General features: G+C 42.5%; 1 protein-coding gene across 4 annotated transcripts in view; it reads right to left on the bottom strand.

Moving 5' to 3' along the window:
• LOC119579275 (max dimerization protein 3-like) overlaps positions 1-15918 on the bottom strand; it is a 134374-nt gene that overhangs the window by 118077 nt on the left and 379 nt on the right. For all 4 annotated transcript variants that reach the window (XM_037927019.1, XM_037927017.1, XM_037927016.1 and 1 more), the window contains exon 2: positions 9579-9681. In XM_037927019.1, the coding sequence (XP_037782947.1) occupies positions 9579-9672 (94 nt within the window). In that variant the 5' untranslated portion in view covers positions 9673-9681. The remainder of the gene's footprint in view (positions 1-9578; positions 9682-15918) is intronic.

The following is a 15918-nucleotide window of genomic DNA, read 5'->3' as shown; positions in this document are numbered from 1 at the left end:
AGGAAAAAAAAGGAAAAATAGTAAAAGGTCATCACAGCAAACGAAAGATTACATACAAAGTCATACTCGAACTTTATCATTTTTATTTTCATTTTTACAAGGGAAAAAAAAACCTGCAACATACCGGGACAAACGCTATACTTTACCCAACTCGTTCCTTTACAAACAAACAAAAAGATCAAATAAAAAATACATCTCACCACCTACTGTAGGCTTACAAAAGTTTTAAAAAGACAACAATAGGGGAGGAAGGGGGGGAGGAGGATATCTCTCATCTCCACCATTGTTTGGTTATCTGATACGCCATATTATAGGATCTAATTAGGTACCTCTAGCCTCTCGCCGGTGACTGGGGAGATCGACGCTTCCAATATATCCTACACTCCGAGACGGCAACACTCGGGGGCACGTAGCAATATCATAATCCGAATGTATCATATGCATGGCTCGGGGGCCGCTGACCTCCATCTTTCTCCTTTTCCTCTCTCTTTCTCTTTCTCTTTCTCTTTCTCCTTCTCTCTCTCTCTCTCTCTCTCTCGCCGGGAAAACATCCGCTCGGAGCCACCGGAAGAATCACAGGTACACTGGATATCTGATATATAGAGAAAGGAGGTGTGTGTGTGTGTGTGTGTGTGTGTGTGTGTGTGTGTGTGTGTGTGTGTGTGTGTGTGTGTGTGTGTGTGTGTGTGTGTGTGTGTGTGTTGTGTTTTTGTGAGAGAGAGAGAGAGAGAGAGAGAGAGAGAGAGAGAGAGGAGAGAGAGAGAGAGAGAGAGGGAAGGAGAGAGAGAGAGAGGACAGAGCGCGATAGAAGACAGAAGACTAAAAACAGACAGAGAAAGCGAGGGACCGAGCCACAGACAGAGAACCCAGAGTCCCAGCACGAGAGAAGGCCAGAAAAAGAGACGGGGGGGGGGGGGGGAGCTTTCCGCAGCGATCACGATTCCAACAGCGGGTTCGAACTCCTATCGCTCAGCCTCCGCGCGTGCCTTTGTCTCCATGGTGAGCAGAGGAGGAGCAGACTTCTATGACTTGTACCGTAAGTGTTGCTAGGCGCCAGCAGTTGACGCGCCCAGGCCGTTGGGTCACAGCGTGCCTCCTACTTTCTCTTCTCACACCAGCCGTTCCCAGCCAGTATAGACGCACGCACCGAGGGATCTATGCAGCCGCTGCATGCACACATACGCAGGCATACTTACGCGAATACACACGAGCACAATGGCACATTCACGCGCGCACACACACACACAGACACACATTGGTTCTCTCCACTCTTTCCACTTATTCTCTCTCTCTCTCTCTCTCTCTCTCTCTCTCTCTCTCTCCCTCTCTCTCTCTCTCTCTCTCTCTCTTCTCTCTCTTCTCTCCATCATTCACACACACACACACACACACACACACACACACACACACACACACACACACACACACACACACACACACACACACACACACACACACAAAGCAAGCGCAAACACACGCGAGGGCAATGCATTGACCGCCGCAATATGACTTCAGGAAACCATATGGTTGCGGGTCGAGAGAGCACGCCCGCCGCCTCCTTTGGGATGATTCCGAGCCATAGACAGGGAGGGAGGAGGGAGGGAGGGAGAGAAAGTGAGAGAGAGAGTGAGGGAGGGAGGGAGGGAGGGAGAGAGAGAGAGGAGAGAGAGAGAGAGAGAGAGAGAGAGAGAGAGAGAAAGCCTAGGTGAGGCCCCGGTGGTGGTTTGTTGGCTGTGACGAGATTGAAAGGTGAGAATCTCGTGCGTTTGTTTGTTTGTGGCGTGGGCGTGAAAGGTGAGCATCTGTCGGGGCGTTTGCGGGCGGAGTGATGCTCAGACAACAGGTGGAGAGAAAACAACAATAATCTCTCATTTCTTTTGACGTCACCCTCGAGGCCCCGAGACGCAGCCGACCCGTGGCGTCTACTTATAAGTAAGTGTTGGTAGAGCGCTGGAGTTGCAGGTTATATTTACGTGAGACGTTTCTCCAAGTCGATGCCACTTGTACCCTCCGACTGACTGTGCGGGTCCAAAACACAGCCCCGGCCAACTCATGCTCAAGCGACTCACACATACATACACACACACACACACACACACACACACACACACACACACACAACACACACACACACACACACACACACACACACACCCGCACGCGCGCGCGCGCGTACATAAAAACAGTCGAACCAACGGCATACACACAATCACAGACACGGACTTTCAAACATGCTGGCAGACAAGGTAGAATAGAACGCACGCACGCACGCACGCACACCACACACACACACAATGCACCCCCCCCCCACGCCACACACGCACACAGTTACCCGACGCCAAAAAGGTCCGTCCCCTCTGCGTAACCTCCCGTTACCGCATGCAAAACATACCTCGGTCATTTGCCATTCCCCCCGACGCTTCTTCAGCATAACTGTGCACCGTAACTGTGTACCAGGCGGCCCGTTACATATAACATCAGTTATGAAGATGCAGCGTAGTGTTAACCTCCTCATCGACGGATCACTACAGCGCTTCATTTTCAGTCAAGTCTAGCAAATGTTTCCCGAGAGTGAGACAGGATGAATGTTCTCCTGACGATTATGACTATCTTGAAAAAAAGTCCGCGAAAAAAAAAGAAAATAAAAAAAGGGGGGGGAGGGAGGGAAAAGGGAGGGGGAGGGAGGAGGGAGGGGAGGGAGGGAGAGGGAGAGGGAGAGGAGGGAGGAGAGGAAGAGAGAAAGAGAGAGGAGAGAGAAGAGAAGAGAGAGAGAGAGAGGAGGGGGAGGAGAGAGAGAGAAACAAGAGAGAAGAGAACAGAGAAGAAGAACAGAGAGAGAGAAAGAAAAGAGAGAGAGAAAACAAGAGAGAGAGAGAGCAGGGAGAGAGGGAGAGAGAGAGAAGAGAGGGGAGAGAGGAGAGGAGAGAGGAGAGAAAAAGAGAGAGGAGAGAGAAAAAGAGAGAGAGAGAGAGAAAGGGAGGGAAAGGGGGAAGAGAGAGAAGGAGGAGAAGAGAAGGGGAGAGAAGGAAAGAGAGAGAGGGCAGAAAAAGAGAGGGGAGGAAAAAGGAAGCAAAAGAAAAGGTGGAGGGGGGGAGAGGACAAAAGAAAAGAGAGGGGGAGAGAGGAGGGAAAGAGAGGAGAGAGGAGGAGGAGAGAGAGAAAGGGGAGGAGAGAGAGAGGAGGGGCAAAGAGAGAGAGCGAGAGCGATAGAGAGAGAGATAGTAAACAAAAAGGGTTTGAGAGGGAGCTGCACCCCCGCAAGCGCCCATCCCATTGGAGATGTGGCAACGCTGTTCACACGTGACACCTCCAACACGGCAACAACGGCTGGACACACGCCACGACGCTCGGCCACAAATATTTCGGAAGGCCACACTATTACGTCAATGTGTACAAAAGAAAAACAAAAACAAAAACATTAGCCCGTCATGAAAATATGGGACTCCTGTTATAAATTTCTGGACTAACAGTTTCAACCATAAATTATGCGCCAAAGATATCGCAACAACTTTCACATCTTCTTACGCTGGGGCGTTCGCGAACATGAAATACGAGAGAAGAGTCAAGAGAAAAAAACAAAAACATAAATAGAATTGTCCACTTGACCTTTCGAAAAAGTACGAAAACAACTTATTATCTTTTTTTTACGTCAGCAACTTTTCGAAGTAAAAGGACCATTCAGGATCTACCTTCTAGGTTTGGGAATCAAGAAAATTGCCGACAGTTTACCTCGGAAACTTCTAATAATTACAATCAAGTAATTTCTAGTCGTATTACATGAGCAGAATTTTACTTCAAGTTTGAGATAAGTTACGTGGGTCTCTCTCTCTCTCTCCCCCTCCTCTCTCCCCGTCATCAACAACTCTCCGTCTCTCTCATCATCTCCATTCTCTCTCTCTCGTCTCTCGTCACTTGTGTCCTCGCTCTCTCTCTCTCGTCCTGAGACCGTGAACAGAAATTCCTTCACTATTTCTCTTTTATTTAATTAAATGATTTACAGTGAGAAATATCTGGATTCAAAACGTCTCCTAACATTAACTCCTGTGACAGAAATCAAAGACAAACATTTTTTTAAGTGGAAAATCTAATAGCGAACATAAAGAATAAACCAACAACAACAGAACTACTAAATGCTGCGAGAAATCACACCCTTACCCCCTACCCCTTCCAAAAAAGAAAAGAAAAGAAAGGGGAAAACGCGATGAAACGAGAGGAGCCCCGGAGAGGAGCAGCGAACAGGGAGCCAAACTGCAAGCAATGAGCGCGCGACACGTGGTGGAAGGCGGGAAGGAGGGGAGTGGGGAGGAGAAGGGGAGGAGGACCGGGTAGGAGGGGAAGGGGAAGAGGATTGGGTAGGAAGGGAGGGGAGAGGACGGGAGGAGAGGAGAGTGTAGGAGAGTAGTGAGGAGCGAGGAAGGGGGGAGGAGAGAGGGAAGAGGAAAGAGGGGGGAGGCGGGAGAGAAGGAAGGGGATAGGAGAGAAGCTAGAGGAAGGAAAGAAGCGAGAGGAAGGAGGAAAGATAGAAGCGAGAGGAGGGAGGAAGGAAAGAAGCGAGAGGAGGAGGGAGGGAGGGAGGGGGGAATGAGGGAGGGAGGGAGGGAGAAGGAGAAGAGACGGAGGAGAGGGACGGAGGGAGAAAGGGAGGAGGGGAGGGAGGAAGGGGGGAAAGAAGCGAGAGGAGTGAAGGAGGAAAGAAGCGAGAAGAGGGAGGCAGGGAGAAAGAGAGGAAGGGAGGGAGGAGAGGAGGGAGGCGAAGAGGAAGGGGAGCTGGCAGGAAAGGAGGAGGAGGCGCGGGCGAGCGTGCTTCAGGTGCGATTCACACTTAGCCCCTTCCTCTTTTAGCCCGAGACTGATTGCACATGCTCGCTGCCGTCTCCCGCGCGGAGTGGACGTGGAGGGGGAAGAGGCAGGGGGACAGGAAAAGGGGGAGGAAGCAGAGACACAAGAAGGGGAAGAGGCAGGGGACATGAGGGGGAGGAGCAGAGACACAAAGGGGAAGAGCAGGGAACAGGAAGGGGAGAACAGCAGAGACAACAAGAAGGGGAAGAGGCAGGAACAGGAAGGGGGAGGAAGCAGAGACACAAGAAGGGGAAGAGGCAGGGGGACAGGAAGGGGGAGGAAGCAGAGACACAAGAAGGGAAGAGGCAGGGGGACAGGAAGGGGGAGGAAGCAGGGACACAAGAAGGGGAAAAGGCAGGGGAATAGGAGAGGGAATGTGAAGAGGAATAAGGAGAGGAGTAGGAGGAAGACGGATAGGCAGGGGCACAAAAGGGAAAGAAGCAGGGAGCAGGAAGCGATACAGGAAGGGGAGGAGGCAGGGCAAGAGACAATGGAATGGGAAGAGGGATAAGCAGGGATAAAGGAAGGGGAAAAGACATGGAAATAGGAAAGGAAATATGAAACAAGACAGAGGAGGGAAACTGGAAAAGTAACAGGAAGAACAATATAATAGGAAACAAGGAGGGGAAAAGGAAGGGGAATTGGTGGGGGTGGAAACGGGAGGGGAGGGGGTGGGGTAAGCGGGAGACAGGGTTGAGTGAAGGGGGGGGGTGTAAGGGGCGTGGGTGCTTGACTTCAATAATCGCGAGTTTATTTTGTCATCACGAAGCATTAACACGCCCGATTTTAGAAGGGACGTCAGCGGAAAGTATGTCGCATGCGTAGACAGATAGATTGATAAATAAATAAACAATATTTACATAGATAGACCGATAATACACAGTAAATGACTATTAATAATATTGATGATGTTGGTGGTGGTGGTGGTGATGATGATGATGATGATGATGATGATGATGATGATGATGATGACGATGACGATGACGATGACGATGACGATGACGATGACGATGTAATAATAATAATAATAATTAATCAGAAGAATAAGAATTATGATGATGCAATAAGAACGAAAAAATATATACAGTCATACCAAATATCCAGCACTGGGGGGTCAGTATCACACGTATGGCAATCGGCTCGGCACCTCACTCAACACAGGACCAACTCAAGACCGAATCCTTAAGGGGTTCCCCTCGATACCTATTTGTACATACACACACACACACACACACACACACACACACACACACACACACACACACACACACACACACATTAACTTTACCACACATGATTTTTTAAGCGATTTTGAAAAAAGATTTTCATTTTTTTTTTTTCACTACAGGTGAATAATGAATATTAATCAAATTCCAACGCTCGTGACACAACCGCTTCATACTTACCGACACCTGCCAAAGACCATAGCCCTTGCGTGTGACCCTTGCTATCAGCTGTGACAAGTGGGTTCTGCAACACGCGAAATGGGGTTGGCAAAGAGCAGTGCCAGGAAGTGTCAGTCAATTCCTCGCGTGTCAAAATATGGGATGATGAGTTAGAATGTGCGATCGTGTTTTTTTTCTTTCGTTTTTTTTTTTTGGTCTTGATGGATTTCTTGTTCCATATTTATCACACGTTCCTTATTCGAAAAAACTAATGTGTTTTAAATTCGCCCTGACGTGGAAGGAGGGAGAGAGGTCAATGACATCTTCACACTTCTCCCCCCCCCCTCTTTCACTTCCCTTCCTTCCTTTCTATCCTCCCTCCCCCCTCCCCCCTGCCCGAAGTGCCTGGAAGGAAGCCCAGAGCCGGCGGGGCTTCCTCTGCGCATCTTACCTGAGTCCACGAGCGAGCGAGCGCGCGCGCACATGCACCCTTGGGAGATGTCACTTGCCTTTCACTCCGCGCTCTTAAAACCTGACACCGCATTCAGCCCATGCAAATGACCCCGGGCGCGATATACTAAGGCCGAGGGTGTTTATATTTAGATAAAAATTGTGCGCGGGTGAGTGGCAGCGTTCAGGTCTTTTCGGTGCGAGCTGATTGATCGCTCGGGTCGCCCTCCGTCCACGGCCGATGCGGGGAGGAACTTCTTCGCCTGCACTCACTTACCCACTGTTTTTTTCTCTCTCTCTTTTCTTCTCTTTTCTCTTCTTCTCCTTTTCCTTCGCCTGCACTTTTGCCTCTCTTTCTCCTTCTTCACCTTCTCTCTCTTCTTCACCTCCTCCCTTTCCTTCTCCTTCTCCCTCCCCGTCTCCTTCACCTTCTCCTTCTCCTTCACATTCTCCTCCTTCTCCTTCTCCTTCACCTTCTCCTTCATATTCTTCTCCCTCTCCTCCTTCTCCTTCACCTTCTCCCTCTCCACTAATGTTAAAAATCATGATAACAATGACTTTTCCAGCAACCATAAGCGCAAAAATACGTGCCTCGAGATTCTCAGCCTTATCAACCAATCCCAGAATAGATGCACATAAAAAACACACACGAAGACGAGTATAAGAAAAAAGAAGAAAAGAAACGAGAGAAAAAAGGGAAAAGAGAGAGAGAGAAAAAAAAAAGATTTGCTGAGAGTGAGAAGCACCTCAATCTTGGTACAGGAAGTAGTCAAGAAACATACTATGCTAATCCGGAGAGTTCCTCTTCAGCAAAATCTCAAAAATGAGGAAAGGAAGAGAGAAAGAACAAAGAAATAGTCTCTCTCTATCTCTCTCTCTCTCTCTCTCTTTCTCTCTCTCTCTCCTTTCCCTCTCTTCTCTTTCCCTCCCTCTCTTGTCCCCCCCCTCCCTCCTCCCCTCTCTCTCTTTCTCTCCCTCCCTTCCCTCCTCTCTTTCTCTCTCTCTCTCCTCCCCCCCCTCCCCTCTCCCCTTCCCCCTCCCCCCCTCTCCCTCTCTCCCCTCTTTCCCTCCTCCCTCTCTCCCTCCCCCTCCCCCTCTCTCTCTCTCTCGCTCTCTCCCCTCTCCCTCTCTCTCTCCCTTTATCTCTCCCTCTCCTCTGTTTTTCCCCTCATCTTTCTCTCTCTCTCTCTCCCTCTCTCCCCTCTCCTCCCCTCTCCGCTCTCTCTCTCTCTCGCTCCTCTCATCCCCTCTCTCTCCTCTCCTCTACTCCCCTCCCCTCCCCCCCCCTCTCCCTCCCCCTCTCTCTCTCCTCTCCCCTCCCCTCTCCTCCTCCTCCCTCTCCTCCCTCTTTATCCCCCCTCTTTTCCCCCTCTCCCTCCCCCCTCTCTCCTCTCCCCTCTCCCCCCCCTCTCTTCTCTCCTCTCCCCCCCTTCTCTCTCTCTCTCTTCCCCCCTCCTCTCTTCTCTCCCTCCCCCTCCCTCCCTCTCTCCCTTTTTCTCTCCCTCTCTCCCCTCCCCTCCCTTTTCTTCCCCTCTCTCTCCTCCCCCCCCCCTTCTTTCTCCCTTTTCCTCTTTTTCCCTTCCCCTTTCCCCTTCCCCCTTTTCCCCTTCTCTCCTTTCTTCCCCCCCCCCCTTTTTTTTTTCCTTTCCTTCTCCCTCCCCCCCCTCCTTCCTTTCCCCCCTTTCTTCCCCCTCTTTTCTTCTTTCTCTTCCGTCCTCTCCCTTCCCCCCTTTTCCTTCTTCCCTTTTTTCTCCTCCTTCCCCCCCCCCCTTTTTCTCCCCTCTTCTCCTCCTCCTTTTTTCCCCTTCCCCCCCTCCTCCTTCCCCCCCCCCCCCCTGCCCCTTCCCCCCCCCCCCCCCCCTTTTCCCCTTCTTTCCTTTTTCCCTTTCCCCAAATTTCCTCCCCCTTTTTCCCCCCTTTTTTCCCCCCCCAAAAAAATTTTTTCCTTTTCCCCCCCCTCCCTTTTTTCCCCCCCTTCCCCCTCTCCCGTTTTACAACCCGTAAAAAATTTTTTTTATGGAAAAATTTTAAATCTTCCCTTTTTAAAAAAAAAAAAAAAAAAAAAACCCCGGCCCCAAAAAAAAAGGAAAAATTTTTTTTACAAAAAAATTTTAAAATTTTCCCCTTTTTTCCCCCCTTTTTTAAAAATTCCCCTTCTCTTTTTTTTTCCTTTTTCCCTTTTGTTTTTTTCCCCCTCCTTTTCCCCTTTTTCCAAAAAACTTATTTTTTTTTTTTTTATAAAGGGGAAATTAATTCAAAATTTTTTTAATTTTTATTAAAAAAAATATAAAAATAAAAAATATCCCCTTTTTTCCATAAAAAAAAAAATCCTTTCCCAAAACAAAAACCATTTAAAAAAAAAAAAAAAACCCGGAAAACATCAAAATTTAATTTTTAATTAAAAAGGCTCGGTAAAAAATAGGTTTAAAATAAAATTTAAATTATAAAAAAAAAAAATCAACCCATTTCCTTTTCCCTTTAAAAAAACCTTTTTAAAAAATTTTTAAAAAATTTTCTCTTCAAGGCAGGAAAAAAAAAAAAAGGGGGTTTTTTTATCAAAAAAAATTTTATCCCAAATTCTTCTTCTTCTTCTTCTTCTTCTTCTTCCTCCTCCTCCCCCTTATCCTCCACCTCTTCCCCCTCCCCCTCCTCTTGTTCCTCCCCCTCCTTCCTACCACGCCTGCCGCCATTCGCCCCCCCCCCCTCCACTAATTCCACGTGAATGCATTTCCTTATTATCGAAACCCTTATCAATCAAAATCACCTCACAACCTTTCACCTAAAAAAAAAAAAAAAACTCCAAGCTCAAGAAAAAAAGAAAGAAAATACCATTTAAAAAATAATAAAAGACAGGAGAAAACACCTCCAGAAATGTTACTAAATGTTGCAAAGTCGAAAACTTACCGGTTGCTCTGAAGCTTAGATTTTGACCGTGATCGCTTTGAAGATTTGGAGTAACTGTAATGATCTGGGATGGGCAGCGTCGACGCGTAACCATGTTCCATTTCTGTGGGGGAAATAAGAAACATTTATTTAAAAAAAATAATAGAAAATTACATCTATCAAGGCAGAGAAAGGGAATATAGATATCAAAAGATTTTTTTTTGTTATTCAAAAGAAGGGAAGTTTATCGCAGTATATCAAATGAGCCCCTTTTTCTACTATGAACCTTCACAGCCTTCTCCTTTAGTGTAATGCGTTAGCTCGTTTTCCCTATAAGCATATAAATAAACAAAAAATCCTTTCCCCAAATATAATGCCAATAGCAGTAGTAGCATTAGTAGTAGTAGTAGTAGTAGTAGTAGTAGTAGCAGTAATGATAATAATAATAATAATAATAATAATAATGATAATAATAATAATAATAATAATAATAATAATTATCGGCATTATCATCGTCATATCATCATCATCATAATCACTTCGATAATAGTCAACATCATCATCATCACCATCGGTATCATCATCATCATAATTTATCGCTACGTAAATCACAAGGAGCTACGGTCAAAAAACGTAGGCTACAAAGGTAAGACCATCGTAACACTACTCAACAACTCTATTCATAAAAATCATTCCACATTCCTCCGTCTCCCTCATTCCTCGGTGACATAAAAGTGTCAAAGAAGATTTGTTCTGCGTTCAGATGCAGCGAAAAAAAAAAAAACAGTATGAAAAAAAAAAAAAAAAAAAACAGTATGATGATTTTATTACTCGAAACAGCTTCACTCCCATTCCGAAACCCTTTATAAACCTGTACCTTCCTCCACCATTCTTATCTACGACTCAGTTTCTCTCACTCGATTTAAGTTAATACTTTTATATCCGTGATTCTTTAAAAAAAAATAATAATAATAATAAAAAAAATAAAAAGATAATAACAATTGTAACTAAAAACACATATTTTCCTTTGAGTTTTTGACACGCCTATAAAAGGTAGAGTTGCGAAGAGCCTTACACAAGGCAATCGATACGGGGCCCTTTCCCTACCCCTTCCCCTCCCCCCCTAAAGCTACTTTCCGACCATTCCTCAACCCGGCCCGACCTACATTGCCTCGTGTGTGTGGGGGGGGGGGGTCTACATAGGTCTCTTGTGTCTCGTATCTGCCTCTTCTCTTTCTCTTTCTCTGCTTCTCTCTATATGTCTATCTCTGTTTCTATCTCTCTTTCTTTCTTTCTTTCTTTCTTTCTCTCTCTCTCTCTCCTTCTCTCTCTCTCTCTCTTCTCTCTTCTCTCCTCTCTCTCTCTCTCTCTCTCCCCTCTCCTCTCCTCTCCTCTCCTCTCTCCCTCCCTCTCTCCTCCCTCTCTCCCTCCTCTCTCCCTCCCTCTCCCTAAATAACTAATAAATCTCATTGTTTATGGTGTATATCCGTGTATCACTGCATCTCGACTCCTGAAAAACGAGACACCTGGACTAATTTTGCGTAAAACACGTCACACAGATATCATAATTCGCTGCTGTGTCTGCTCCATACGAAATTGGAATGGTAATGTTTTAAATTTGTGGTTAAAAATGGCAAGTCTGTATTTTTTTCTGTACAGTTCAGCTGGATGTGGCACTGAGTTTCAACAGAACTGCCATATATATATATATATATATATATATATATATATATATATATATATATATATATATATATATATATATGAATATTTATGTATATATACATATATATAGATACATATATGTATGTGTCTACACACACACACACACACACACACACACACACACACACACACACACACACACATATATATATATATATATATATATATATATATATATATATATATATATATAATATATCCATGTATGTATGCATAATCATCGTAAGCAGTTTAAGCTCAAAATAATAGTAAGACTAACTCTGCTAAAAATAACATCAAAGACGACGACGTCAACGATGTTAATGATATTGATGATAACCAACAATGATAAAAATCATGAAGGCAATAAACAATAAGGAAAAAAAAAAAACATTCAGCGACAAAAAAACGACATCTGACCCGCCGCCGCACTTCAGACCCCGATAACAACACCAAATACAAAAATACGGCGTCATCGTGACACTTCAGATTTCAGCACTTGTACAGTCTTCCTTTCAGTCAGCGCACGCATTATGTGGCTATCAGAAGGAGGGGGAAAGGAAGGGGGAAGAGGGAGAGAGGGAGTGGAGAGTAGAAGGAGAAGGAAAGGGAGGGGGAGAGGAAGAAGAGTAGAAGGAGGGGTGAGGGAGGGAGGGAGGGAGTGGGGAAGGAGCGAAGGAAGGAAGGAGGGAGTGAAGGAGGGACGAAAAGGGTGGGAGGGGGAGGGATGGAGAGAAGGAAAGGAAGAAAAGATAGATAGAACAAAGATAGAAGAGAGAGAGAAAGAAGAAAGATAGAGAGATAGAGATGAGTAGAGAAGAGAGTATATAAGAAAGAGAGAGAGAGAGAGAGAGAGAGAGAGAGAGAGAGAGAGAGAGAGAGAGAGAAAAGGGAAAAAAAGAAAAAATAGAGAGAAATGAAAAGAGAGAAAAAAGGAAAAGAAAAAGGAAGAAAAGGAAAGAGAGGCAGAGAGACAAACAGTGAAAAAAATTAGACAGATGAACTGACAAATATGAAAACGAACAAGAAGACCCATGAATCCCTCCCCCTCCCCCCCCACCCCCTCACCCTTCCTCTACCCCCACGCGCACTTAACTAAGCCCGGAACACGACCTACTGTACACCTGGCGTTCTCCTCAGTAATTAAGAGGTAATCACACATTCCCCGCTCATGGAAAATTGGCATACTTTGATGGTTCAGAGTGTGGGGCTGAGTAAAAAAAAAAAAAAAAGTACCCAATTATTTTTTTAATAACTAGGCTTATTAATTATAAATAAAGAGAAAATTATTTCATAAATAAAATAGGCGATAAGCTGCAATCGCTATTTCCATTATATAACAATTGTGATAACGGCTTGGGTGATGTAATTATAGATTATCAAAATCAGCATAATTATTACCCGGGTATTACAGTAATCATCGCTACTGTCATTATTATCATTCTAACATCATTATCCTTTCTAATATCTATTTTGTTTATGATAATATAAGTACAAGCCATCATTACTATAATCATAAAATTATCTCTAATATAATCATTGTTATTAATAATTATATTAATTAACTATAGTTTACATTACAGTTATTTTCAACAGTATCCATTATGATTAATACTTGTAACTATCTTACATTATCGTTATTACTGATATGAGTATTACCACTTTTATCAGTAATATTGTTACTATTATTTTTTTTTATTATTATTTTTCATTATTTTCAGCTATACTAATATATTCATCATAATCGTTATTGTAATCACTGTTATGATTATTACCATTAATCTTACCACTGTTATCACAAATATTACCATTGCCATTATCATAATTACAAGCATAATTATCACTTTTATCATCACTATTATTATTGTCACTACTAATCTCACTGTTACGTTATTCCCTGTACTCCTGTGACTATCATTACTATCACCAACCATCATTATCAACATCATCGTTATCCTCATTATCTCTTTCAACATTACCATCACCAATATCACCATCATTCTTAATACCATTTCTTATACCTATTATGCCTGACATCTTTAAAGAGGCAATGACACTTTACGCTAAATAGAATTAGCGCTGTGGTAACAACTTGATCTTGTAAGCTGCTTCATAATACGTAAGAATGCCAAGATCTCTGTATCCAATGACCAATAATGAAAGTTGGTTGTTCATGACCAATAATGAAAGGGTTTTATGACACACTAATGAAAGGGTAAAATATGCATATATTGATGGTAATGGCAGTGATAGTGAAGGTGATGGTAATGGTGGTAATGATAAAGATGGTGAGAAGAATGATGATGTTGATGATGATTATCATTTCAATTATTTTTATGATTACCTTTAGTGTTCTTGCTGTTCGTTGTAATTTATATTATTTTTATTTTATTATCATACTTGTTATCATTATCATTATCATTGTTATCACCATTATTTTTATTTGAATTACCTTTATCATTATTATCATTATTATTATTAGTAGTAGTAATAGTAGTATTAGTAGTAGTAGTAGTAGTATAATTATCATCATTATCACTGTGATCACAATTATTATTATCATTATTATTATTATTATTATTATTATTATCATCATTATTATTATTATCATTATTATTACTATTATCATCATCACTCATTATCATGATTATTGTTATATTTTTTTATCATCATCATTATTTATCATTATTGATGATGATAATGATAAAAATAATAACAATGATGATGGTAATATTGATGATGTTGATAATGACGCATAATGATGATGATAATAATAATAATAATAATAATAATAATAATAATAATATATAATTGCTATTATTATTATATAATGATGATGATGATGATGATGATAATAATGATAATAATAAATATAAAAAAAAATAATGATGATGGCGATGGTGGTGGTGATGGTGATGGTGATGATGATGATGATGATGATGATGATGATGATGATGATGATGATGATGATGATGATGATGATGATGCTATTGCCACTAATGATAACGATACTTATAGCTATGATAGTAATAATGATAAACCACGAAAACTTCACTAACAATACTCTTGCCACTAATTGTTAATTATAACTTGTCTCGCTGACATCATAATCCGCATTATTCCTACTGTTAAAGACGTCACCATCATTAATATAACTGATAAAATATCAATCCTCATTATAATAGTACTATCACAACAGATGCCACAACTACACCATTATCATGAATTCATCATTGACGCTATCAGCCATACTAGTTCGCTATTCAGGGCGTTATTACAAAATTAGTCAAACTTGAAATTAGAAACATACATTCGTTACGTACATAGAAACACATACATACATGCATACGCTCATAGAAACATACATACATACATACATAGAACATACATGCATATACAGAAACATACATACGTGCATAGAAACATACACACAGACATACATACGTACAAAGAAACATACAAACACACACAATATTATCAGTCTGGCCACTAATGCTGTCACTATTACTCTCATTATCAGTTATTATTCCGGAATCGAACATTATACACTTATCACCCTTATCATGACAAACATGCGATTTCGATCAAAGCAAGAAAAATATTAGTTAAATATATGGAGGAATAGAGCGTATTTATTACAAGTATACGTGTACAGTGTGAAAGCCAATATATGTACATAAGAAATTGGATGCAAGTATGTATTTGTGTATGTATGCATGTGTATGTATGTATGTATGTATGTATGTATGTATGTATGTATGTATGTATGTATGTATGAACGTATAAAAGTATGTATGTATGAATGCATAAATGTATGTGCGTATGAATGCTTGCATGCTACACGTATGTATGTACGAAAGTATATTCTATGCAAGTAAGTCCGTTGGCCTATGTATTTTTGTTTATAAACATGCATCTAAATATTTGTCTATAGGCCCATGTGTGTGTGTGTGTGTGTGTGTGTGTGTGTGTGTGTGTGTGTGTGTGTGTGTGTGTGTGTGTGTGTGTGTGTGTGTGTGTGTGTGTGTGTGTGTGTGTGTGTGTAAACGACCACACATGACACCACGAGAACTAAATAATACACTTTAGCAAATAAATAAACAAAATCATTTTTAAAAATCCACATTTCCAAATTTTCAGACTGTATATCCATCAAAGACAAATCCACCCTCTACACGATACCAACAAATACGGATTTTCCCCCTTTTAGAACTCGTTAATTCAACACTGAGGCTGATTTTTACTTCGATTCTGTTTTCTCTCTATGCAGTTCTCTCTCTCTGGGGTCATTATCCTTTTCTTGTATTTTTCTTAACAATCATTTGCTGTATACACTGAGCACCTTAATCTCTATGTATGAAATGATAATAATAACTTTTTTCCCCCCCTTAAACTTTCCGTCTTGAAAAAATATACGCAAAACACTCACGGTTCTTTACTACGAACTACAACTGCGAAATTATATTAATTCGATTCTTTTTTTGTGTGTTGAGAGGATTCTGTTGATAGGCCTACAAAATGGACTAAACGTGAGTGTGAGACGAGAATCGAGGAATCAAGTGGTCTTAATCTGGTGGCACTTAAGAGAGAAGAGAGAGAATCGAGGAATCAAGTGGTCCGAGTTTGGTGGCACTTAGTGAGAGCGGATGTCAGTGCC

The sequence above is a fragment of the Penaeus monodon genome, chromosome 12, assembly GCF_015228065.2.
Source record: "Penaeus monodon isolate SGIC_2016 chromosome 12, NSTDA_Pmon_1, whole genome shotgun sequence".
Lineage (NCBI taxonomy): Eukaryota > Metazoa > Arthropoda > Malacostraca > Decapoda > Penaeidae > Penaeus > Penaeus monodon.
Note: the sequence above shows the minus strand (reverse complement) of the source record. Positions and strands in the feature narration are given on the sequence as shown.